We start from the raw sequence: 25,439 nt of genomic DNA on the forward strand, positions 1-25,439 counted from the left end.
ATTAGTTTTCCAGTATTGGAATCTTTTGGGTATTTTTTTTTTTGTTGTTGTTGTTGTTTATTAAATGAAAGACAAGTGGCAGTTAGACCCAAAATTAAAACTGGTCAGCTATCTGTATTACAAGAGATAAAATAAAAGAGCATCACACAAATACAAAGGTTTCATGTCTTGTCCTTATAAAAACAGCAACTTAAACTCAATCAGTTCATTATTGCCTTGACTGAGACTCTTTATTTAGTAAATTCACTAGCCAGAGTCCTCATCATCAATCTGTTGTTAGGCCTATAACCACAAATATTAGAGTCCATATGTGGAAAACAATGATTGGACTTTCTCTGTTGCATAAAAAAATACAAACCTCTGCACAATCATGGAAATTTTAAATTCTTACCATCCATGAATAGGCAGTCAATGATGACTGTGAGCAAAAGTATAAAAATAAAACAGAGCTAAGACTTTACTAGCAAGTCCTTTCTGCCTCAGTGTAAACCATGTAGCAACTGTCCAAAATTATTTTTTTATAAATGTAAATCAAAACTGCTGCATATTCTCTACTTCTCAAATAACCACAACTGAGTATGAAATTTGTCTAATTTGTTCTAATAAGCTCAAAAAGCCATCATGTCAGATGAGGGTGATTACATTACTAAAATACTGGAAAGTAATGAACAAATATTCTCCTCTGCTTGTTCTTTCTCTGCCAAAAGACAGAGGGGCAAGATAACAACCAGACATCAAGGATATTCTAACTCTAAATAACTGAGAGATAACCCTACTTATACAAGTTATAAATATGGAAATCCACTATAAAAGAAAATATTTAAGCAACAGTCAGGAAATAGCCCAAAACCTAATCTTAGGGTATTATAACCATCCTACAAGTTTATGTTTAATTTAATACATTCAAATATTAGGCAACAGAATACCAAATACAACTCCATTACATAACTGCACAATTCCAGATGTACCTTAGAAATTAACAGAATATTGAGACAAAAGTCAAATATTTTTACATGAAGGAATTCTTTGGTATTCAAAGGAATACAAGAAAAAGGAAGACATCAGTATGAGAATTAAACACATTTTTTTACACCAAACAATTGCAATTCAGTTGGCTGAGAAATATTGCCATAGCAATGCAGAAGTATATTTTTTAAAATTTCAAAGTTTAAAAGTTGATGATCAACTGAAATATACAAAATGTTTATTAATAACAAAGAGCAAGAGAATGATAAACAGTCATAAAAGTACTTGCCTAAAAGATACTCTTGCTGGGTATGACTTAAATAACACTTCAGAATTTTTCTAATTATGAGGTTTATTCACACCTTAGGTTAATATTATTTATTAAATGATAAAATAAAGGAAATAATTATTACTGCAATACTCAAAAAGGTTTTTCTAAAAGAAGTATTGCTTATTTCTCCCAAGAAAAGAGGGGTGTGTGTGTGTGTGTGTGTGTGTGTGTACATGCACGTGCACACAACTCTGCAAGAATGTTTATACCTGTGCCTACTTGTATTCTGTATTGCAAGGAACTGAGAAACCTCCATGACTTACTTCAGGCATTAATAGTCAAATATTTCATTCTTGATGTAAAAAGTCAAATAGCTCAACTGACACACAAATAGAAACTCTTAGTTTAGAAATATATTCAATTCCTCCTTTCTGTCTTTCTAAGAATAGTTACAATCACAATACTTTTTTCTGCAAAAACAGTTTCTCATGCCTATTGAATAAAACATATATATTCCTTAGCTTAGGCATTCCAACCCCTTCATAATTTTTCAGAATTACATCCTACTGTTTAGCAAACCAAGAAGTTCTATGCTGTGGCCATTGTGCTCCCTAACTCTGAATCTTTCCAGTAGTTCTCTTTACTAAAATGGTTACTCACTTTTAATTTCTTAAAATCCCACTTAGCCTTCAGACACAGCTCAATAGCCATCAGCACTGCAACCATCCCTCAACTCTGCAACTCATTTTCCAATGAACTCGTTTTATTGATTGATTGATTATGACAGGTGTTCCCTATTAATTTCACGTCATTTGTTTTTAATCATAATAGTTTTTGGTATGCTATCAGAGCTAGGGTGTCTTTTCTACTTCTATATACTTCCTAGTGCTAACTACACACAATGAGTGCTCAATACCTTTGCCAAATAAAATTAATAAAAGAGAGAATCCCAGAGGCAAAACATACCTAAAAGCAGGGAAACAGTTTTATATGCACAAGTGACATGATAACACAAAACACATATCCTCCAAACTCTAGAAAATGAAAGCTATCCCAGAAACGGTGAGGTTATGCATAATCAATTTTAGAGATCACTCAAGTCCAGGAAAAAATTGTATTCTAACACATTCATATGCTATTAAACTTTCTAGACACATAAAAATGCAACATCAGCTACTACATGTAACAGTACTTTGGATGTTTCAGCAAAGTCCAAAGGCTTAAGAGTTCATTTCAAATATGTATTGAATACCTAATTTATTGCTGAGCATCTTGCTAAACACTAAAGATCTGAAAAGTGGTATGAGTCACATAATTTTAGAAGCATATTTATATGCCATTTTCAAATTTTTCTGGTTGCATGCAGAATAAGTAATTGAATATTAAGTGCCCCCACAAAGTTGTCATTAAAAAAAAAAAGGTGGGGAAACTGACTTGAATCACTATAATTTAAAAAATAAAAACACACCTAAAGGAGCTGGGTTCTCTTTCTACTGCTGTTGAAATGGGTGCTAAGAATAGAGGAACCTTGATTTTAGTTCCCATTTTGATACTAACTAGTTGTATGCCATTGGGAAGTCTCAAGAACTTTTTTTCAGCCTCTCATTTGTCAAAAAGACAGTACCATCTGCCCTATTTAGCCTCACAGCACTGTTATGAGAATGAAATAAGACAAATACATGTCATCTCACATTTTATTTTCAAAACGTATGTGAGAAACCGTAATTTTCTTGTTTAGAAAATTCAGTTAATTTTTTAACAGCAGATCTCAAACTGCTTCATAGTACATTTCAGTAAATAAATACAAGACTGTTAACCCATGAATTTAAAATAGCCCACACAAGCCACTGATGGTTAAGACTGGCACATACAATCCCAAACTGGTTATGAAGACCTACTATATTGCATTACATATTTAATTTAGCCAAAAAATGGTTTTACTTTGTTGTTAAAGGTACTCATGGTAAAAGCTGATACTATTTTGATCAATATAGTATATTCTAAAAACAATGCCACATTCTTAGAGCACAAGCACATTAGCTAATCTACACTGTTAAAAAGTAGTGCTTATTTGCCCAGAATTCACAGACGTTTCATTATAAAGCTATAGGTCTAAAAGCAGTTAGTAGTCATGTCAAGTGACTTTCAAAGTTCCATTTGGCCCATCAGAAAGGAATCATAATTAGCAAATAAAATAGGCAGTAAAATAGAAAAAGTAAAGGAGGGTATGAATTTTATAATAAAAACAAAATGGCATGAACAATAAGCAATTCAACTATGATACTGAAAATAACTCCATAATTGTAATGATACACAAACTGTACACTATTTTTCGTAGCAGAATACCCAGAAAAGTAGAATAATAAAAATATTGACACATAAACACAAACACCAATTTGAGTATTCCCATCCAGGGGAATTATTATTTTATATTAACTGTATTTCATGATATTATGCTACAACTGCCAAAAAGATATCTCAGGAAAGGAAATATTTTAAAAATTTACAGATTGAAATGGACTCAGCTTTTTAAAAAGTTATGTGAATCCATCGAATTACCTTTTTAGTCTTCTGAGCTGTCTTTAAAACACAGTCCAAAATAGTATGTCAGATTCGAGAAATTAAATAACCCTATGCCACCCCAAAACAAACCAAAAACTCTCCCCTCCAAAACCTTAAACTTATTTCAAATTTTGAAGCATAAAAGAATGCATAACACAGCAAGCAAGGATAGATTATAGAAATGTTGCCACATTACACATATTTAATAACAATCTCTCTAAAGGGACCATTGTCATCTGCTCTTTTAGTTTGTGATAAGAAATTCTAAGTAAACAGGGTACTTTTTCCCACTGATCCTGGCTTAATAATTTACTAGTGTGAGAGTATCTACTGAAAAAAAAAGAAGTAAAGAACTTTTTGGTTTACTTAGGCATGATGATTTTAAAAGACTCAAACCTTTGCGGAAGACTCCTTGAGTTCGATGAGACTGTCCTGTAGAAAATGAATGGAGATGACAGGTGAGCTGGCATAGTTCTCAGAACCCAGAGGAACTTTGGGAAGTATGGCTGTAACCTGGAAATAAATCAGCTACCTCTTGTGAAGATAAATTCCATGATATCATTATCAATATGAATATCAACAATAAAAAAACTATGTAATGGAATTATGTTAAAAAAAACTAAATTATATGCACTCGATGTAAGAAATTAAAAAAAAATTCATTCTTTATGCTCAAATTTGTAAATGTCAATGCCACTTTTTTTTAAATATCTCTGCACTTATGCTTTAAGTAATTTAAGAGGCTTAAGAAAGCAAGACATTTTTTCTCCACAAAATATTTAAAATAGTGGAGGTTACTGTGGAAGAACATTAACTTATATTTTCATAGTCTTTCTTTAATTGGAAAATTCCAAACTTTACTTCACTTAAAACTTATACATATTTTTTTAATCCTAGCTGAAAAATTTAGTGGCATTATATTACAATAAAACAAAACATATCCAACAAAGAGTAGAGCACTGTTTTTGCAAAGCACCTATGATTGGTGAATCTCATAACTCCCACAAGAAAAAAAAAAGAGTATTAAAAAAAAAAAAAAAGAAAGGAAGAAAGAAAAAGAAATCAATTACGGTATTCCACCACAGTGCTCTTGATGAAGAATTAATAACTTACAGTTTTAAAAGTTCAACGTACTGCAAATTCAAAGATTCCATGAAATTAGATGACTTTAGTATTAAAATTAAATATGGAGCAAGGAATGGCTACCCTGAGTCTTCAAGAAGGCTACACCCACGATTTTGTGCTGCAGTTGAATGCCTGGGGTTTCTCTTTGCTGGGTGGTAGGATTGGATGCCACATCTGCTCTTATCGTAACGCAAGGTTCAACTTGTTGGGAACCCAATGGGTATAAACAAACCTCCAAGGGAAGATACAACAGAAGCTGCATGCTCACTGAATATACACAACTACAGGAGAACTGATCACCAAGGAGACTTTAAAATGGAACTCCTTTCAAGACTCCTTCTTAGAAGGCACATCGGTATGATGCTCATCAAGAAGCTTGATGAATTCAGAGGTATCTTGTTTATCCTGTATCATCCAGGAAGTCTTCAGTGCTATATATTCTTCAATATTTATGCTGAAAAATAGGCTTCTTTCTGCTGAAAAGATTCATTTGCTTGTAGCTACCATTGCACTCCAAAAAAGCCTGCTTAAAGCAGTGAGGCACTTCTGGGTAAAATTTCTCTTGCACTTTGAAACACTACAAAATTAGTGCTAGGTCCTTGAAGTTTTAACATTTTTATAATAAAAATACTCAATAGGAAAAAATATCAGTCCACCAATACAGAAAAAATTCATTTTCTAATGCAATATAAAACCTCCAGTGGCTCCAGTGAATACTTGGCACAAGACTTGAAGGAAGTCAGGACACTGGTATTCCAAACAGGTGAGCCTAACATGGACGCTGCCTTCCTCAGGCTATACTAACCTTTACTGTGGAGGAATGTGATGGAGAAGGGTGGGTATCAATTTTGCGGCGTTTTTGTTCTGTTAAGACAAAAAGAAATGGTCAGAATAGAGTGTATTTCCAGTTTTCCAAATACTTAAAAGAAAAGGAACAACTTTTAAGATCATCATGTGTTCATCTCCCTAGCAAAATCTCTACATAACTTACCAAAACAAGGAGACAACAAATGCACATTAAAATAACAAAAAGGTAAACAAATATAAAGAAAGGAACACTTGCCCCTTTCAGGCTCTGCAATATCTGATCGGGGAACAGGTGACTTCAAGGACCCAGAAACTGTTGTTTTTTCTCCTCCTTTAACATTTTCCTTTGATTTCATTTCCTTTGCTATATCTCTTTCTCTGGATGGCTCCTTCTCTCTTTCCCTTTCTTGAGTCGATTTTGATTCTACGATGGGAACAGTCGTCTTGAATTTCTCATCTTTAGTTTTTTCTTCCTTCTTGAATTTTTCTTTTTCTTTGTCAGACTTAGGCGTTCTTTCCTTGGTCTCTCTTGCTTTTTCATCTTTATTTGGCCGCTCTTCCTTTGGTTTTTCTTTACCATCTTTACCAAGTACCCTGGCCTCTGGAGTAGTAGCTGGAGTCTTTTCTTTTTTCTCTTTTTCTTTGTCTTTCCCTTTTTCTTTGTCATTTTCTTTAACAGCTTTGCTGCTTAAGAATAAAAGCGGATTTTAGGACAAATACTCATAAAATATAGTCCATGTTTAAAATCATAATAGGGTTTCTTATTGACTTTAAAAATCCTAGAACTAAGAGGAATCCTTTGAAAAGTAAAGGACAACTTAAGTAAAAAGGAAAACATTTCTTTATCCAGTAAATAATAAGCAAATTCATGAAAGCAAATTAAAAGAACCTCAGGTTCTTTCTGTACACATTCATAATCTTTGAGGCTAACAAAGTAAAATCCAAAAATATATTCCACAAATCAACCAAGGGTGCTAGCATCAGGGGATAAATTATTGAGCTGGATGGATTTACTACTCTAAATTAGTGTAGGCTTTTCCTAGGTTAACTAGACTTACTCAGATTGCCCACAGCAATCACTCTATCCTAAATTTTTTTCTAACTTCACCACCTACATCTCCCTGAATATCCCAACATGGGAAACAAAACTGCTAACCATAATTTAGATGGTGAGCACACATCATCAAAATAGGGGTGTATATACAAAATTTCAAAGTCCAACTTAAATGACTTTCATACTGCTCAACTACTGCTTTCCTTCAATTTATGCTTAATGAGGCCAATTAAAGGAAATTTAGAATTGTGACATATGGCACTATGTTCCTACCTGTTTGAGCCACTATTTCCATTGCTTGAATTCCCTTTTGGTGTGGCACTAGAAGCTTTATTAACAGCTTTCACACCACACTGAGATCTCTCCCTTGATTTATCTGAAATAAAAATAAGGTTTTCTTTAACATGCCCCTAAATGTAAATAAACAATTTCACAGCCAAATGATTAGAGGATAATTAGAATCAGCAGAATGATTACTTTTTAACAGTTACATATTCTCACCTAAGGAATAAAATTATAATATTAAGCTAGCACCATACTTGTCACATGATATAAAACATTCCAATATGATAAAACAAAAACTATTATTTATAAGTTTCTACAAATAAGCATACCAGTCTCCTCAGTGCTGCTTTCATCTGATTTAGATGCACTTCCTATCGATGATGAAGAAGGCCCACCACCAGGCCCATTTTGTACACTGGCCACAGCATTCCTCGGAGGGGGGTCTTTGTGATGAAACTCATTTTCAGGTATCATGTATGACTTTTTACTTTTCAACTGCCCAGAGTAGCTGAAAGTCGCACAAAGTGTTTAAATATACAAATACAAATCAAAAAGCACAAACATGGGGTTTAAAAGAATAAAATTAGCAAGTTATTTGTTCGACTACTTGGTTCCAGAGAATAAAAAATATTAATTTTCAGTAATTTCTTAAAGGTCCTTTTAGAGAGTCCTAAATACTTTCTTAAAAATAACTTCAAAATAAACTAATCCTTAAACTGACTTTATTTTTTGCTCTGGAAGATCTGATAAATTCACTATGATGTTAATATTACATTTCCTCCCATTTGAGACGTAGTATATATAACTTGTGACACTATCATCCAGTATAGACCGGAAGTTGATAATCAGAAGTGACAACTCTCACCAGCCTGTGGGAACATGAGCGCATAATCTCCCATAATCTCCTGAAGTAAGGCAGAAGATAAACTTCAACACTGTAAAACATTTTAAAGTCTTCAGAATCCTTCTGTCAGCTAGTCTCATAAATTACATTAAAGTATAATTTTGTTACCCCATAGCCAATGCATATAGATCTGGCCTCTTCTCTTTTTCTTCTTGGCAGATTTTATGCACTCTTCTTTCCAAAGCCTGACCCAGATTCAAAACTTTTGGATACCAAGGAAGTATTTTTGTTAGCACAATCAAGATATTCCTGATGTGAGTATATTCGCCCGTTTCAAGGCAATGTACCGATGCCTACAACAAACATTTTAAGATCCATTATTATTATTAAAGTACAAATACGAAGAGAAAATACTTTTTAAAAACCCAATTTTTTTTTTACCTTGGTTAGTTTGTAATGCCATTTATGTACAACATGCCGAAAATTTTCATAATCTAATTGATCAGCTTTATTTCCACCATCAAATCCAGTTGCCCGTAATATGGTAAGGAATCCTGGGTAGTTTCCACATTCCTAAGGAAAAACAGTTTGTCACTTTTAAAGTTACATCTGACAAAACAAAAGCTGAAACTTAAGTAGACTAGATCAATGATTCCACATAAAAACAGCATGAATATTTGGATAGGTAGTTTTCACAGAAAGGTTTGGATTATTGCATGATCCCAATTTGAAATGCCAGTTTAAAATAGAATAAAAAGGTATGCTATTCTTTACAATTGGATCTTAAACTCAGCTTCCCTTTTAAAATTGAACAATCTAAAGATTACTGCAAGTGGTCATTCTATACATGAGTAAAGCATAAGGTATTTATCATACCTTTTCATATGTGGCTCTATCACTATGCCACCTGGTCACAGTCTCTAACATGCAGCAAAGAAATCTCCCATATCGACTAGCTTCATTTTCAGTACAGCTTGCAACTGTGTAAATGATGTCAGAGAAAACCTACAGGGAAAAGTAGTTAAGAAAAAAAAGCCAAGGTCAAACCAGTTTAATTATTAGAACATTGTATTATAGCAAGTCATACCAGGTAAATTCAGTCAAAATGTATTTCCCCTTTTATATTTATACTTGCAGAGAATTTTGGAGAGTCTGGCTATTGAGAGATAATAGCACATTCATAAAGCAACAACAAGAAAAGAACTTTTATAAAGAAAGCTGATTTATGACAGAAAAAAATCTATCATTATCACATAATAACTTCTTAAAGACAGCTATAAATATGACTAGGACTGGGGGGCAGTAAGTAGAAGCAAAACTGAAACTAAAATAGGCAGCTGACATGCTATAATGTACATGACATCTCTAAACCACAAAATGCAGTAATTCAATATAAGAAAAAAGCCAGATGCAAAAATCTGTGAATATGACCACACTAAAAAGCTTCCCTGATTTTATGCAGGCAAGAAGATGTAAAATTTTTTATTGTGTTTTGTGTGTTGTTTTTTTTTTTTTGAGAAGAATGGAGAAGAATCCTATGATAAGACCTAAATTCAAATGATGATTTAATAGCTTAATCTTGAATGCTGTAACATACAGTTATTACTCAAAGTGCTTTTTACGTGTAGTGACTCATTTAATCATCACAACAATCTCATGAAGCAAGTGCTTTTGTCCCATCTTACAGATAAGAAAACTGAGGCACAGAGAAGTTAAATAACTTGTCAAAGATCAGACTGCTAGAAAGTAGTAGAGCTAGGATTCAAGTTCAGGTACTTGGCTCTTGAGTTCATGCTTTTAACCAAACACACAATACCTCTATAATGTTTTAGCTATCTTTGTGTGAGACTTTTAAAAGTTGCAATAAAAAGAACTTACTCGATCATAGCAAAGAAGTGTGGAAAAATTTGGAGTTTTCTGTTGATGTACCAATTCAACAAAACGAGCACAGTAAACAGCATCAATTGCTGAAAAAATACATCGAGGAAATATACACAGCTGTAGAAATTTTGTGATGGTCTCATTTTTGGTAGATTCTAAAAATAAGGGAAGAATATATTAAGTGGTAAATTTCTTCCTCAATTGCCTCAAGGCCACTAAATATGACAACATATTAACTTTAGTGTAGAGAATGCTATAAAACCACAAACTATTTATAGTTTGTAACCAAAGGTCATGCCTGGGATAAGACTATCATTTTTATTCAATGTGTACATATTCTATCTACAATTTTCCCAGAAATATGATTTTTATACAGAAAAGTTGAATGATAAGCTGTCAATATTATAGTTATGAGTTAATTAATTTCACTTCAAACTAAACCAGTTCCTTCAGTGGAAATGTGAAGTTGATTCTGCATTAATGAATAACCAAAGAATGGGATAGTGAACACTTGAGTTGAAATACAAACAATACACTTCAACACCTCCAAAGTTATAAAGGTTTGTTTTTGTAATTTAGCAGTAGCAGGGATATGTAATATTTCCAACAACTTACTTGCTAAAAGCCAGTTGTCCTTTTCCAATTTCAGTCTCTGTAGAACTCTCTGTACATGTTCCATCTGTTTCTTTTCTTCTTCAAGAAGTTTGTCCTGAAGAGCAGTACAACGCTCCTTCTCTTTTTTCTTTTTATTTGGAGGCTACAAAGTAGAAGTTAGATACTTCCTAACTATATGCACATTACCCTCCCTTTTTAATTAAAAAATTTAACAGCTAAATGTTGGCACTTTGTAATAACTTCAATACAGATGTACAGTAGATCCACTTGAATGTGTTACTTTCACCTCCATTTCATCACATCCAGAACAGTGTCAAAGAGTCTTAGCACACCAGGCCACCTTCCTTAACACTGATAAATTCCATTTGGGGCATGCATGGAGTCATCTTTGACTCTTCCTTCGTTATAATACATCCCAATTATTTGCAGTATCCCACTATCTTGACCATGGTCAGTGGTCTCTATCTCATAATGAATTACCCAGAAAAGTTACCTAGGGTCTCTAGCCTAATGCTTGCTCCTTTCTTATCAAAAGTATCCTTAATACTGCTTTCATAACCTTTTTAAAGTACCATTTTTAATGATTATTACTTCCCTGCTTAGCTAAAGCAGCTCTCAATTTCATCTATTTTTATTTTTATTTTTTATTTTTGGTGGTGCTGGGGATTGAACTCAGGGCCCTGTGCATGTGAGGCAAGCACTCTATCATTTGAGCTATATCCCCAGCCCCCTCAATTTCATCTATTTTTCTATCTTTCAATGCCTTATATAATCTGGCACCATCCTTACTATATAAATTTATCACTATGCTATTTCTTCCTTTACTAGAACACTATAGAGTGGTGTCCCTTTTACCTCCATATTTCCAAGGCCTGCCTGACTCTAGACTCAGCTCTTCAAGAAAGTCTTCTCTAAAGAGTTCCCCTTCTGGAAAGTCCTACTGTTCTTGCAATTGGAGTCACATAGGTAGGTCACTTTCAGTTACCAGCATAGCCTTCAGAAGAAAAGCAAACTCAACTGCGTTTTTTTTCTTAAATACTTTTCTAGTTGTTAAAGGACCTTTTTTAAAAAAATATAAAATATATATATATATATATATATATATATATATATATATATATATATATTGCTGAGAATCGATCCCAGTGCCCCCCACATGCCAGGCAAGCGCTCTTCCACTAAGCATAACCCAGCCTCCTCAACTGCTTTTTGATTAATCATAATTTCATCCATTCACCAAGCCTCTGCCCCACCAATTAAGAGGTTACCATTAAATCCACTCAAGAAAATATTATCCAACAACAAGAGCTTCAAGAATCCCGAGCTAAAACAAAATATGGAGTAAATATGCACTTGAGTTGCTAGAACAAAAACATACCATTTCCTGATTGTCATCAATTGCTTTCATCTGGACTTTAAGTTTATTGACTTCTCGTTCATAGCTGGTATGTGGAACAGCAAGGTCATACATTGTCAATGACCAGAATGTGGCATAGAATTGTGGGCTGATGTCATCCCAGACTTTGGAAACATGTAAGGAGACCACTGCTTCATGGACAGGAGCCATCACCATCTCACATGACGTAATGTACTTATGAACTTTATGCTGCTGTTTACTTCCCTTTTCTGATTTTTTAAGTTCATCATACTTTGACTGGAGATAAAAAGTAAAAAAAAAAAAATATCATACACACACAACACAATTTATAGCTTTGACTTTCATGATATAAAAACTTGTATTCCCTTTTAAAGAATCAAGATGACCATCTTAAAACTGTTATGGAAATTTTAGTTCCTGAACATTAACACTTTAAGATAAATCATCCCTGGAAGCTGTTCCAATCTTTAGTCTCATGTTCTGAGCTTTTCAGGAGATTTAATAAAAGCTGATCTTCTGAGTGAGTGAACAAGATATATGTACCCCCAACCATTCTCCCCACCCTACTCCATCTCACTGCTCTATCAGGAATGGAACATGAAGGACTCCTTACAGTCCATGAACATGCAGGGCTTCCAGTCCTCCTTTTGAGATGTTTGACAGAACCAAGAGGAGGGTTGTAACATTAGTGAAGAAGTACAATGGAACTAGTAACAGCCAACCAAAGATGTAACATAGTATCACTGCACACAGTTTCCACCAACTGTTACAATTTGTCAATTAATAAGATGGATCAACTCTAGGAAAAGTTGAGAAAATTTCTTTAAGACTCCTAAAGTAGGGTGACCATCTGTCCTGGTTTGCCAGGGATCTAAAGGTTTACCCAGATGCAAGACTTTAGTGCTAAAACTGGGAAAGTTCAAGGCAAACCGGGACCAGCTGGTTACTGCTAAGCCAAATAAATTTTTCTATAATTAGCTGTGGTATATTGAAGTTTAAAGCATGTGATAATTAATGTTATTGCTTCTTTGGCCTGACTAATGTATGCTAACTTGGAAGAAAGTCAAAGGAAGGGCCATCCTCTTAGCTATATGAGAAAAAAATCTGTTAGTATAAGATGGACTGTGTATTAGTCCATAGAGGAAATGTAAAAAAGAAAAGTAATACAGAGTAGAGTTGTTATTATCTCATGTCCATCAGTCTCTTTAGGATAAAAGAGCTCTCACCAGGAAAATTACACTTGGATTGGGCATTGTCCTTAAAGTGTAAGGAAAGAACTTAAGTCTTTCAGTTTGTGCTAAACATGTAACCCAAAAATAGATGGTCAGAGGTCAAAGGTTCTATACCAGTTCTGTACTAATAGGCAAGAGGCTCAACTCCTTACAGTCCAGGTGCCTTACTTCCTAAGTGCCTTGATGCTGCTCCACCCCTAGGTTCAATGAACTAAAAGCATAACAAGTCCTTAGTACTGTTCTAGAAGTTGGAAGACTTATCTCCTGTTATCTCCATGTTAGAGAACATGCTGACAGTGAGCTACAAAGAAAACTAGTTATGAGTATAAGTCTCAATTACATCAGAGACCTGAGAGAATAGCAACGGGGAACACAGGGTTTTTAAATTTATAAAGTGGATCTTATTGAAGGTAACTAATATGAATCTAGGTGAGCAGAATGACACCTGCTAAGGTCTAACAAAACACAGGATAAAACAGTGCTGAAACTACACGCATTAGATAACATAGCTAACTAATTTGAGAAAGAGTTAGAACATGCACCGGGGCAAAGCTTTGCTTCAAACCTGTGTCTCAAGATGTTTCAACAATTAAAAGTAAAAAGTATGCTACAGGTATGAGAGGGCTATTTGATAACTCCAGTCTCCCCAGTCCTCTGTTTCTGAACCTGTGACTTCTATGGCTAGGCCTCCTCCTAATCCCTATCTAGTTAGAAAAATAAGCTCCATCAGAAAAGACAGTGGTACTTCATATTTACCTAGGATGACTATTTCTTGGTCTAGTTAAACTAACTAGCACTTGAAGAAGAATCAGTTTTCTACATCACAAGTCACCTGGGAAACAAGATGTATGGAATAGAACTGGTAACAAATCATTATACTGTACTTCTGACTACTGTTCAAAAAGCTCTTTTCTTATTGGCCTAAAAATCTGAGCAGTATTTGGTTGAATTATTCCCAAGAGAGACTTGTAATCACCAATTTATGGAAGGAACCCAACAGTCCTCTAATATTCATGCACTTTCCTTCTTTCATGAAAGGCCCTTCAAAAGAAGGAGTTCACCTAAAATACAAAAGTAAGGATCCCCAGGGCAGTATGGGTGACCACCCAGTGCAACCTATGTTGCTGAGGAACTCACTTTTCAGAGAGGGGCATGAAAAAGAAGTTCAACTTCATATACTTTTGTTTTTCTCCTTAGCCCTGAGAAGGAAATTCCACTTCTTTGATTTTCTGTCTCTTAAAAAACACAGAAACAATATTTTACATGGGCCAGTAAATAGGTAAGTAGTTACTGGTATGAATGACCTGTTCCATTTTCTGACCAGGAAAAATTCAGACAACCAGGTGATCCTGTTTGCCAAGGTTCATTATCACCAATTAGTGTGTTCATTTCTCAGTACAGGACAAGACAAGTCAGAATTTCTGAGATTAAGCAATTCTCCCATCTCAGATCTTCAAGAAATCAGATCCCTTGTTTCTATAGCTGAGACACATCTACCATGAGGTAGAGCAACAATTTAAGACATAACTACAGAAAGACAGCATATAATTCTTCGGATTGAGAGATTCTAAAGGGGAAGAAGAGGCCTAACCGTACTCCCTGATCCTAGTTTTCTCACTAGAGTGTATAGGACAGAAAGCATTGCAAGATGCTAATAAAGTGGTAATTCAATCCAGTAACATTTAGTTAGTTATTAGAGGGAAGTGAAAAACTGCAGCAGTTGATACATAAACCCTAACAGTGAATGGTCAATTACACGATCGGTTGAACCTCACATTTCTCAGCACCTTTTTTGCATACCTCTACTACACAGTTCTGTGTCCCTACTGGAAAAAAAGAAGGAATCTTGGTTTAAGAGAAAGGAACAAGATCTTCCCCAAAATCCTAAGTGAAATTTCTATAAAGTACAGATTTTAAAACAAATAAACAAAAAGGCCAGAATCCATGTCTACAGAAAAAAATGAAGGATATGCTGGGGGTTCCATAAATTGACAAGGCCCTAAGGGAATGAAAAGTAGGTTCCCATTAGAGGCATGCTTTGCAGGGACCAGTACAGGTGACAGTTGAGGAAGGGCTATCTACTCTGCCCCATATCTTCACTGGAATTCCAATATAGTCACTACTGGGATGCCATGCTTGGGAAGTTTTCAGCTTATTTTTTTGGTGTGTGTTGTGGGGTGTTGCCAGGGATTAAAAACTCAGGGGCACTCAACCCCTGAGCCACATCCCCAGCCCTTTTATGTATTTTATTTAGAGTCAGGGTCTGACTTGCTTAGAGCCTCACTTTTGCTGAGGCTGGCTCTGAACTCGAGATCCTCCTGTCTCAGCCCCCACACCACTGGGATTACAGGCCTGTACCACCATGCTGGGCGGGCTTTGGCTTATTTTGAGGCAGGTTTTTTAATGGTTTCATTTAAATGGAAATAAGAAAATAACCATAAATACACCTTTCCTAGAAGCTAAACAAAAGAAAAGGGCAATAATTTTTAGGCAGTGGTTGTTAATTCTTCTTCCTTTCTAAGCATTATGGGTAATAGTCATCTGACAGGAATATTCTGAAAAAAAAAATAACAGGTTTCTCTGTAGCCATTAGGAATGTTACTCAAGAGACATACCCATATTCACAAGCATCATACACACACACAGACACACACACAGTAACAACCAAAACCAAAAAAAAATCACACACACACAACACACGCACAAATTTCCAAGCACCTTTCAATTTACTGAATTAGAATTTTGGGCCTGAGGATGCTGAGTTTTTAAGATGCTTCTCTAGTAATTCTCATCTGGGTTTGAAAACTAGTTTGCAAGTGTCCATAAGACATCAACCAGGACAACTGTTGGAGCAGTAACAATAAAAAGACTTTTGGGGGGGAGGGAGGTTACTGGGGATTGAACACAGGGGTGCTTTTCCACTGAACTACATTCCAAGTCTTTTTTATTTTTATTTTTTATTTTTTTTTGTACTTTGAGACAAGGTCTCATGAAATTGCTAAGGCTGGCCTTGAATTTGCAATCCTACTGCCTCAGCCTCCTGAGTCACTGGTATTACAGGCATGCACCACTACACCCAACAGACTCATCGTTAAAGGATGTATTTTCACTTACATAAATAGAGGAAGGAGAATGGGAGAGGGGAAGGAGGCGGAAAGGAAAATGGGGAGATCATGAACTGAAATCAAATTCCATGCATGAATGATTTTGTCAGGATGAATCTGACTACTATATATAACTATAATGTGCTAATAAAAAATAAGCTATTAAAAAAGGATACATTTGTATTGTACACCATTTGGAAATGAATATTAACAAAAGATAATAACTCTAAAGAGACCTAATCTATATTAAACTAAAATACATTTAAAACTCAAACACTTAAGAAAGAATTTAGAATCATTCTTGAATGGTAACAAAAATACCTGTACTTACCGAAATATGATGTGCATACATTGGCCTAGACAGAAAAAATGCTGCATCATGGGGTGTATGGAATTCATTACAGAGCACATCAATTGAAGGCACTCGCTTTATATAATCTTCTGTGCTTAGATTTGATGCTAAAAACCCACCAAATTGTACCAGGGTATCATGACACTAAATTTTTAAAATGAGACAAAAATCACAGAATGTTACATTCTATAAAACCATCATAAACATTTTCAAAAATGATTAAGATATGTCATTTTAGTAACTTTTGATCAACAATTAAGAATTCAAATTTTAATTGTGGGAACATGGTTGGAACTGAAGGACATTATGTTAAATGGCATAAGCCAGGCACAGAAAGACAATTACCACATGTTCCCACTCATATGTGGAAGCTAAAAAAGCTGATTTCATAGAAGCTGCAAGCAGAAGAGTGGTCACTAAAGACAAAGAAGGATGAGGACAGAGGAGGAGTGATATGTTGAGGCTGGATCACAGGTACCAAACTATAGTTACATAGAATGAATAAGATCTAGTGTTGAATAGTACACAATAGGCAAATTATAGCTTACAACAATATATTTTACAAAGAACAAGAAAAGGGGAGTTACAAGGTTTCCAACACAAAGCAATGATAGATGTTTAAGGAGATGGAAACACTAATTGCTAATTTAGTCATTACACACTGTATATAGCTGATTATCACACTATACCCCATAAATACATAATTCTTATTCAATTAAAAATTTTAAAAACTTAAATCTGATGCTTTCACATATATATTGGCCACATAAATATTTTATTATTGTCAAAAAACTACAAATTTTACATCTAAAGACTACCTACAAACACAATCACAAAATCATATTACAAAGAAGATGCCAAGGCCCTAATAGGTTGATTAATCTAAGGCTTTAATAGTCAAGTAAGTCTCTTAAGTTCCAAGCTATTATTTGGCATTTTAGATAGAATATATTTACATAAAATTACATAAAATAATATGCACAGGCAAATCAAATCCAATTCCTTTGCTGTTAAAAGATGAAAACTTTATAGTATACATAAATATTAAGCACTAAAACCTACAATTAGCACACTAAATGTGTTTAACTATCACCAACCAGATCACAAAGAAAAATGAGATGGCATCTAATGAGATGGCATCAATTGTGATTGAATTCCAGATTTCCAGAGATAAATAAAGATAGGAAAAGAAACAACTTGAAATTGCAGGAATTTAATAATAGGATATTTAACTAAAAACATCATACATACTATAACATCTCCTACAGCCATCTCTTAAATACCAAAAACTGTACAGAAATAGAGGCCCTAATTTCAGAATGCCCATTTGAACATTACCGCTCTTTCCCACTCACATGACGTGCAAAATTGAAATTTTCCAAATTATGTCGTGTTCTCTATTTCCCTTTATCAGGATTTAAAAATCTACATCAATACAAAAGTCACTTAAACTTACCTGGTCATAGAGCTTTCCCACAAGTTTCAAATGTTTCTCTCCGCCTTCCTGAAAGATTACCCCATTCCTCTGCTGAGCCATAAGCAAACAGAGAGGAAGAGCAAGATCATGGTCCAATAATGCATCCTTTAATCTCTGAGAGGATTTTTTAGTGTTTCTAATCTGGCCAAAATAACCACCCTGCATAAGAGAAAATAAATTTACTGGCATACAGTGCACATAGCCCATACCCTCTGACTTGATAAAGACATAGAAGAAAGCCAAGTCATAATTTTGAAAATAAAACATTCCTACATTTGATATCCCTTCCTTTTTTCACAAATTTATTCTAATGACACCTTTATTGATCACACTGAATTAAAGATAACTGTTAATTGTATTTAAACTTCTGCATATTTTCCATTTTTTCACTTTGCAGTCCCTTGTCAATTTTTATTCAATGTGGAAAAGGTTCAATAGAGTTACTATGCATATCACTGAGGATATATATCACTGAGCACTGAAGATTTAGAACTTCTTTTTAGTACACATGTAATACTGTCTTTTATACTGTTTTTTAAAAAGATTACTATAACTAATATATCTAAATTTTTTAAAAGGGAGGTAGTATGGTTGCTGAAAGGGGACACATATGGCTTTGACATTGGCTTTATATACTTATGTATTGTTTGAATTTGGGGGGCTTCATACCTGGGATCAAACTCAGAGACAGGGTTGCTTAGGGCCTCATTAAATGGCTGAGCTGGCTTTGAACTCACAATCCTCCTGTCTCAGTCTCCTGAGCTGCTAGAGTTATGGTTGTATACCATCACACCTGGAACATTCCCTCCTTTATTGGGGGGGGGGGTTTTACAGGGGATTGAACTCAGGGACACTCAACCACTGAGCCACATTCCCAACAACCCTATTTTGTATTTTACTTAGAGACAGAGTCTGAGTTGTTTAGTGTCTCACTTTGGCTGAGGCTAGCTTTGAATTCACGATTCTCCTGCCTCAGCCTCCTGAACCACTGAGATTACAGATGTGCACCACTGCAGAGCTACTGTTTAAATTTTTTACTATGACCATGAACATAGTAGTGCTACCTTATAATATATATATATATATATATATATATATATATATATATACCTTATATATATATATTCCAAAATTCATTGTATATTTTTGAAACCACAGATAGCATCAAACTATAAACATACAGCATTTGTTCTATACAGGCATACATATATGATAAAGTTTAATATATAAATTAGGCACTGTAAGATATTAATAGTAACTGATAAAGAATTATAAGAATATATCACAATAAAAATTATGTGACATTATGTGTGGATGTTCTCTCCCTGCCTCAAAATATTTTATTGTACTGTACTTTCCTTTCTTATGATGCAAGATGATAAAATGTCTATGTGATGACATGAAGGACACAGGCATTATGATGTAGCATGAGCCTACTTAAGTGAAGTGTTACTTGAATTCAAGTACTACAATGATCAATCTGATAATGAAGACACCTATTTATATCATCAATCTGATGGCTACTAAGTAGCTGTTAGCATATACAACATAAATATGCTGGACAAAGGGATGATTCACATCGCAGGTGAGAATAAGTGAGAGGCATGACTTCATCCTTCATCATGCTACTCAGAATGGAGTTCAAATTAAGACTTATAATCGATGTGTTTCTGTTTTGTGTTGTAGCATTTGTTCTGGAAGCTTGTATTTACATTTTAAGTGTATCTGGTGAGTGGGCTGGAGCCCTCATCTGGGCCAGAAAAAAAAAAAAAAAAGAAGCCCTTCGGTCAAAAAAAAAAAAAAAAAAGACTTATAATCATTATGTATTATATTATGATATTATATTACATATATATTATATATAATAATTATATCTGGATTTTTCTATTTCATATTTTTGAACCATGATTGACTATGGATTAATTGAAACCTTGAAATACAAAAACCAAAGATGAGGTGTGATCAGTGTACATTCTAAATTTTAAAAGTCAGCAAACAAAAATAGCAACTCTTACCTCAGCTTTTAGCTGTTCCCCACCAGTCATGGCCTCTAGTTGCTCCATTGTCATTTCCTCTGTAATTTCTATTCCTGCCATTTTTTGTACCACTTCTTTTAATATAAGCAGGTCAAAACTATATAAATTAGCCAAAAAGTAAAAACAAATATTCGATAGTTAAAACATCCAATATGAAAGCCACACTACACTATAATTAATATACTGAGAGTGCCCCAATTATTTGTACATACACATGGAGGAAAGGTTAACACATTTTTTAAAGAACTATTCTGAAAAAATATTTTATGCATGTTTATGTTTAATTTTTTACTTGGAAATAATTTCAAACTTACACATAGGATACAAATAATGAAAAGAGTATATAAAGCACACTCATATCCTATACCCCAATTTCATCTACTTTTACCACTTTTACTCCTGTTTTCTTTTATCTTTTGCATTTTCTCTCCTTCCCGTTCTATTCACGCACAGGATTTTTGAACAATTTGAGATGAATTATTTAAATCATGGTCTTTTATTCCCTAAAATTCCTAAGAACACATTTTTTTTAAAAGCAGAACAATTCTTTTATATAACCACAGCATAGTTATCAAGTTCTGTAACTCTAATATTTAATCTACTATTCATATTTCATCTTCGTAAGTGGACCCAATTTCAAAAGAGTTATCGTGCAAATTAGTATACAAGTACCAATGAAATAATTTTTCTTTAAACTGTGTTTTAATCAGATGATCACAAAAATTTATTCACAGTACAGAAAACTGAGTATAGATTAAAAGATGTGTGTTCTTCTAGCCTACAGACAGTAAAATGTATAGGAATAGCTGATAAATGATCTGTTGACAAAATCCTGGGTCTATACATTCTAAAATGTTTTCACAAAAGTCAAAATAAGAAATCAGTCAAGAATCACTTTAATACTTCTTTAAAACAACAGATAGAAAGCAAACAAACTAAAAGCTATCAAAAAGCTTTAGGAGGGGCTAGAGTTGTGGCTCAGTGGTAGGACACTTGCCTCGCACGTGCAAGGCCCTGGGTTCAATCCTCAGCACCACATAAAAATAAAAGTATTGTATCCAAGTTCAACTAAAAAAATAATTTAAAAAAAAAAAAGCTTTAGGAAAAAAAATTCAATTTCTGTGATACTAGCCAATTTACTGCTGCTGATGCTTAATATACATACTAATTCACTATAAGTACTAATATTGGACCAGAATTATATAAATTTCGGTACTTATAAAGAAGAGAACACTGTCCAAAAGTTATATAAGCCTTATGTACATCTTAAGTTCAAATTTTAAAAATAATTATACTTTAAAGATACTATACACTCCTTTAAAAAAACATGTTCCTAACAGATGCTCAATGTGGTAAATTACTGCCCAGAAGCACAATATGCTTTGTCATGAGAGGATATACAATATACCATATTAACTATTTACTCAAAAGCCTAACAGGCAGTCAAAATAGGTAAATGTATCTTTTTAGTGAGCTATATTTATAGGGAAATATTACATTTATTTCTGAAAAAGGGTGTCTCTCTTTGTATTAAATTATAATTTCTCTTCATTAAAAATTCCATATAAATAAGTGAGCAACTGTTGTACTTGAGCCTATAATCAACAAGTGGTCTTTCAGGATAATAACAATCTCAATATTCCAAAACCACAGATGCACTCTAATTATTGAATTTCATTTACATTTGTTATGATTACCTTTTGCCTGCTTTGAGTTGATTGGCCACATACTGAAGGAGACCAGCAAGATCAATTGGATATTTACGAAAAACCGCACCACAGAAACTAGCCAGACCTATATAATTTTTTTAAAAAAAAGAATAAACAGTTCATAAAACAAAATGCATACTGTCATTTCTTCAACTAATTCGATTTTTAAAACAAAATGAGGTAGGAATGATTATATTGCTGATGCCACTTGTATATCTAAAACTACAAATAAATTTTTAAAAAGTTTTTAAAGCACAGGCAACAGAATACAAATGAATAGTGATAGCTAACATTTACTGTGTGAGTGAGTGAGTGTGTGTGTGTGTGTGTGTGTGTGTGTGTATGTAAAACAGCATATTGAACACTTTACATAGACTATCTCATTTAATGCTTGCAACAATCATCTTAGATTGGTATAAATGTACTGATGAGGCCAATATATGTCATGTAATTTGCTCCTGGTCACACAATACAAAGTAGTGATTCAAACCTATGCCACCTGATTAATGAGGACACAACAAAAATCTTGCAGATCACAGAGTAAACTTAAATGATAAAATACCTCTCTCAAAAGTTTGAGTAAAAAAAAAAAAATTTTTTTTTTTTTTTGGTCTAGAAACATGCTATAGTTGTGAAGCACCAAGGAAAGAGGTAAAGTATTGCAGACCAAAAAGCAGACAAAAGACCAGTTTTAACAAATAGTGCAAAAGGCCCCTGGAAAGTGCAAGAAGTTCATATTAATGGAGCCTAGAATATTGGGGAGGGTGAAAACATGAGGCTAAAACAGTAACCTGATTCCATAAGAACAACTTGTATGACTTATTAAATATTTTAGATGTTATAGGATAATAGGGAACCAGTGCACAATTCAGATATCAGACACATCAGGTTGAAAGAAAGAGAACCGAGAAGGAGTGTGACCAGTTCCCCGTAAGATCAACTCCTTTAAAATAACAGTAATTTAGGGGCTGGGGTTGTGGCTCAGTGGTAAAGTGCTAGCATGCATGAGGCACTGGGTTCAATCCTCAGCACCACATAAATGTAAAATGAAGATATTATGTCTACCTATAACTTAAGAATAAATATTTTTTTAAAATAACAGTGATTTAAAAGAAGGGGATTTTTATCTCCCAGGTAATGCTTCCCCAAACTCTGCCATAGTCAATAATGGTCTCAAGTTTGGAAAATCAATAAGTATTATATAGCAAAGGACTTGGACACTGTGTACACATCTAAGTACCTCATTATTCTTAAGAGCCCTCGACAAATATATTCTTGTATAGAAGTTCATTGGATCAGACAAAGAGTAATGAAGGGAAGGGGGCGGAATAGGAAAGATAGTAGAATGAACTGGGCATAACTTTCCTATGTTCATATACGAATACATAACCAGTATAACTACACATCATGTCCAACCAAAAGAATGGGATCAAAATTGTAATAGGTTGCACCCCATGTATGTAAGGTATGTTAAAATACACCCTATTGTCATGTATATCTAAAAACTACAAATAAATAAATTTGAAAAAAGTTTTTAAGCATAGGCAACAATACAAAACATAGCAGTTATCACCAACAGTAATCTCATCTTTGAAAAAATAAAATTACTTACTCTGAAGCCAGCTTGAGATGGTTGTGTCATCATGTTTCATTCTCTCCTTTTCTGGATTAGCCAAAGCTTCAATGATACAATCTTTTCATACATTAAGAAAAAAAATATTTAACTACATCTCTAACAAAGACCCTTACAACAAACAAAAAATGCATCTTGAGAGAAAATAAAACTGTTTGCTTCAAGTAATTACAAATTATTGACAAATATTCATTGTAATACCAACTTTTCTTCTTTAGTCTCTTTTCTACCTTTCAACAAACCAGATAGACTCCACCTATACCAAGATGTTTGATAAACCTAATGCCTTTATATAACACAAAGGCACTCACACAAGTGTACAGACACTCATTCTCCAGCTCACAATCTTGGTGGGCCAAACTTCAGATAATCCACCTGAATTAACCTCATTTGGTTACTAAAAGAAATTAGAATGAAAATAAATCATTCACCATTAATGGGAAATCTATGTATTCCTTCACTTGAAAGGATACAGGCCAAGACATCATAATTCAATGATGTGAGGTATTTCAATGAATCAACTACAGGTGTTATTAAATTATCATATTTCTGTATTTGTGACAAGATCTGGAAGATAGCAACAAAAAACAGATGTCATTAACTAAACAAAAGAGAACTACTATGCCAACTAAGTGATGGCTACAATTTTCCATACAAACAATGCTTATAATTAAAATGTTTTCCTATCATTTTACATTTATACAAAACTTATTATTCTATCAATGCCTTAGAGAATATTTTCTTAGTTCTACACTTTACAACTAAGAAATAATTCCAGGGAGTCTAAACATGGATTTTGAAAAGAGGCAAGTCTCACGTTAAATGTGTTTTTGAATCAAAGAAATGGAAGTCACAGTGTTATATCTGAATCACAATGAAATGCTATTCAAATGCTTCTAAAAGCTAAAATCAACAAATAATGCTTCTAGGAATGAAAATATGGTAAAATGAAAATATAGTATAAAAATATGGTACCCTGTTATCTTAACAGGGTATTTATATTTGTAGTGCTATTGTGTATTACTACAAAAATAAGTCAATGTATTACATTGTGTAGTTAAGTTTTCTTAGTACAACCAAATGTTTCATTTGCTTAAATTTTTTTCCTAAAACTACCAAACAATTTTAAGATTATATCTATTTCAATTTCTGTATTAAAGACAACCCAAAGAAAAATTCCTTAAAATAATACTAATCTTAAAACATACATAATCAAACAAAATGGTTGGATTGCTGTGGCTCAACTTCCCAATTTGTCTTCCTGAAGGCTTCACATTTTCCTTGGTTAAACGTCTACAAGGGGAGAGAAAGGTGGCAGAGATCATCTTAAGTAACATTACCCATCATGTTGACAGCTTTGTAATATATCATGGGGTTAGGGGACTGGACAATAGTTCTTTCCCAAATATCCAATATGGATCCATGTAAACAACTGCATTTATCATATACTCTATTATAGTAGTTAGGTTAGGGTGTCTCCCAGAGGATATCAAAAGTGTAACATTTATAAAATACACATTTCCATTTTATACTAATAATCTAATAAGCAGTAAAATTTTTAATGTACTCTATAAGTATATAAAATTCTTTTTATAGAATGTCATAACCATTTTTAGATTTAGAAGTGCTCATTTATAAGCTTAGAGATTAAAATATCAAATTTGGTATAATGCAATCAAATGCCTCATGCCATCTGGCTCAGCGACCCTAAATAAGTTAATAGTCAATGTTCTACTCCTTGATATGAATGTTCTCTGCTTTTCTATTCAAGTTAAACAATTTTAAAAAAATAAATTCTACTTCTTTCCTTCCTCTTTATTTCTTCTTCTGCTTGGAAGTCTTTTACCAACATTCTGCAAACTTATATCAATAAAATTTTTACAGCTCAAAACAATTATTACACCAAAACTTAAATACTTCTGATGAAAATTTTACACAATAAATTCAGAAACTTGAGAGACTTTTCACAAAACGATTATATGTGAAAGGAAAGAAGTTTTTCCTTAAAAGAATTTTACATTGTGAATTTGGTATATAAATCAGGGACTGTGATCATTTTAAAAATAACAAATGACATAATCATCTCAAGAATCTTATGACAAAACAAA

The 25,439-nt window shown here is 33.6% G+C and overlaps 1 protein-coding gene across 8 annotated transcripts in view; it reads right to left on the reverse strand.

The window, feature by feature from the left end:
- Thoc2 (THO complex subunit 2) overlaps positions 1 to 25,439 on the reverse strand; it is a 118,099-nt gene that overhangs the window by 13,421 nt on the left and 79,239 nt on the right. For 5 of the 8 annotated variants that reach the window (XM_077107397.1, XM_077107396.1, XM_077107393.1 and 2 more), the window contains exons 16-33: positions 24,540 to 24,624; positions 23,805 to 23,898; positions 23,311 to 23,391; positions 21,687 to 21,783; positions 19,969 to 20,086; positions 17,933 to 18,112; positions 16,456 to 16,620; positions 11,789 to 12,064; positions 10,411 to 10,552; positions 9,793 to 9,950; positions 8,791 to 8,919; positions 8,356 to 8,487; positions 8,083 to 8,267; positions 7,400 to 7,578; positions 7,059 to 7,161; positions 5,988 to 6,418; positions 5,730 to 5,788; positions 4,196 to 4,312 (exon numbers count right to left, since the gene is read on the reverse strand). In XM_077107397.1, the coding sequence (XP_076963512.1) occupies positions 4,196 to 4,312; positions 5,730 to 5,788; positions 5,988 to 6,418; positions 7,059 to 7,161; positions 7,400 to 7,578; positions 8,083 to 8,267; positions 8,356 to 8,487; positions 8,791 to 8,919; positions 9,793 to 9,950; positions 10,411 to 10,552; positions 11,789 to 12,064; positions 16,456 to 16,620; positions 17,933 to 18,112; positions 19,969 to 20,086; positions 21,687 to 21,783; positions 23,311 to 23,391; positions 23,805 to 23,898; positions 24,540 to 24,624 (2,731 nt within the window). The remainder of the gene's footprint in view (positions 1 to 4,195; positions 4,313 to 5,729; positions 5,789 to 5,987; positions 6,419 to 7,058; positions 7,162 to 7,399; positions 7,579 to 8,082; positions 8,268 to 8,355; positions 8,488 to 8,790; positions 8,920 to 9,792; positions 9,951 to 10,410; positions 10,553 to 11,788; positions 12,065 to 16,455; positions 16,621 to 17,932; positions 18,113 to 19,968; positions 20,087 to 21,686; positions 21,784 to 23,310; positions 23,392 to 23,804; positions 23,899 to 24,539; positions 24,625 to 25,439) is intronic. The other 3 variants (XM_077107399.1, XM_077107395.1, XM_077107398.1) reach the window with 3 other exon arrangements.

Source organism: Callospermophilus lateralis, chromosome X (genome assembly GCF_048772815.1).
Source record: "Callospermophilus lateralis isolate mCalLat2 chromosome X, mCalLat2.hap1, whole genome shotgun sequence".
NCBI lineage: Eukaryota > Metazoa > Chordata > Mammalia > Rodentia > Sciuridae > Callospermophilus > Callospermophilus lateralis.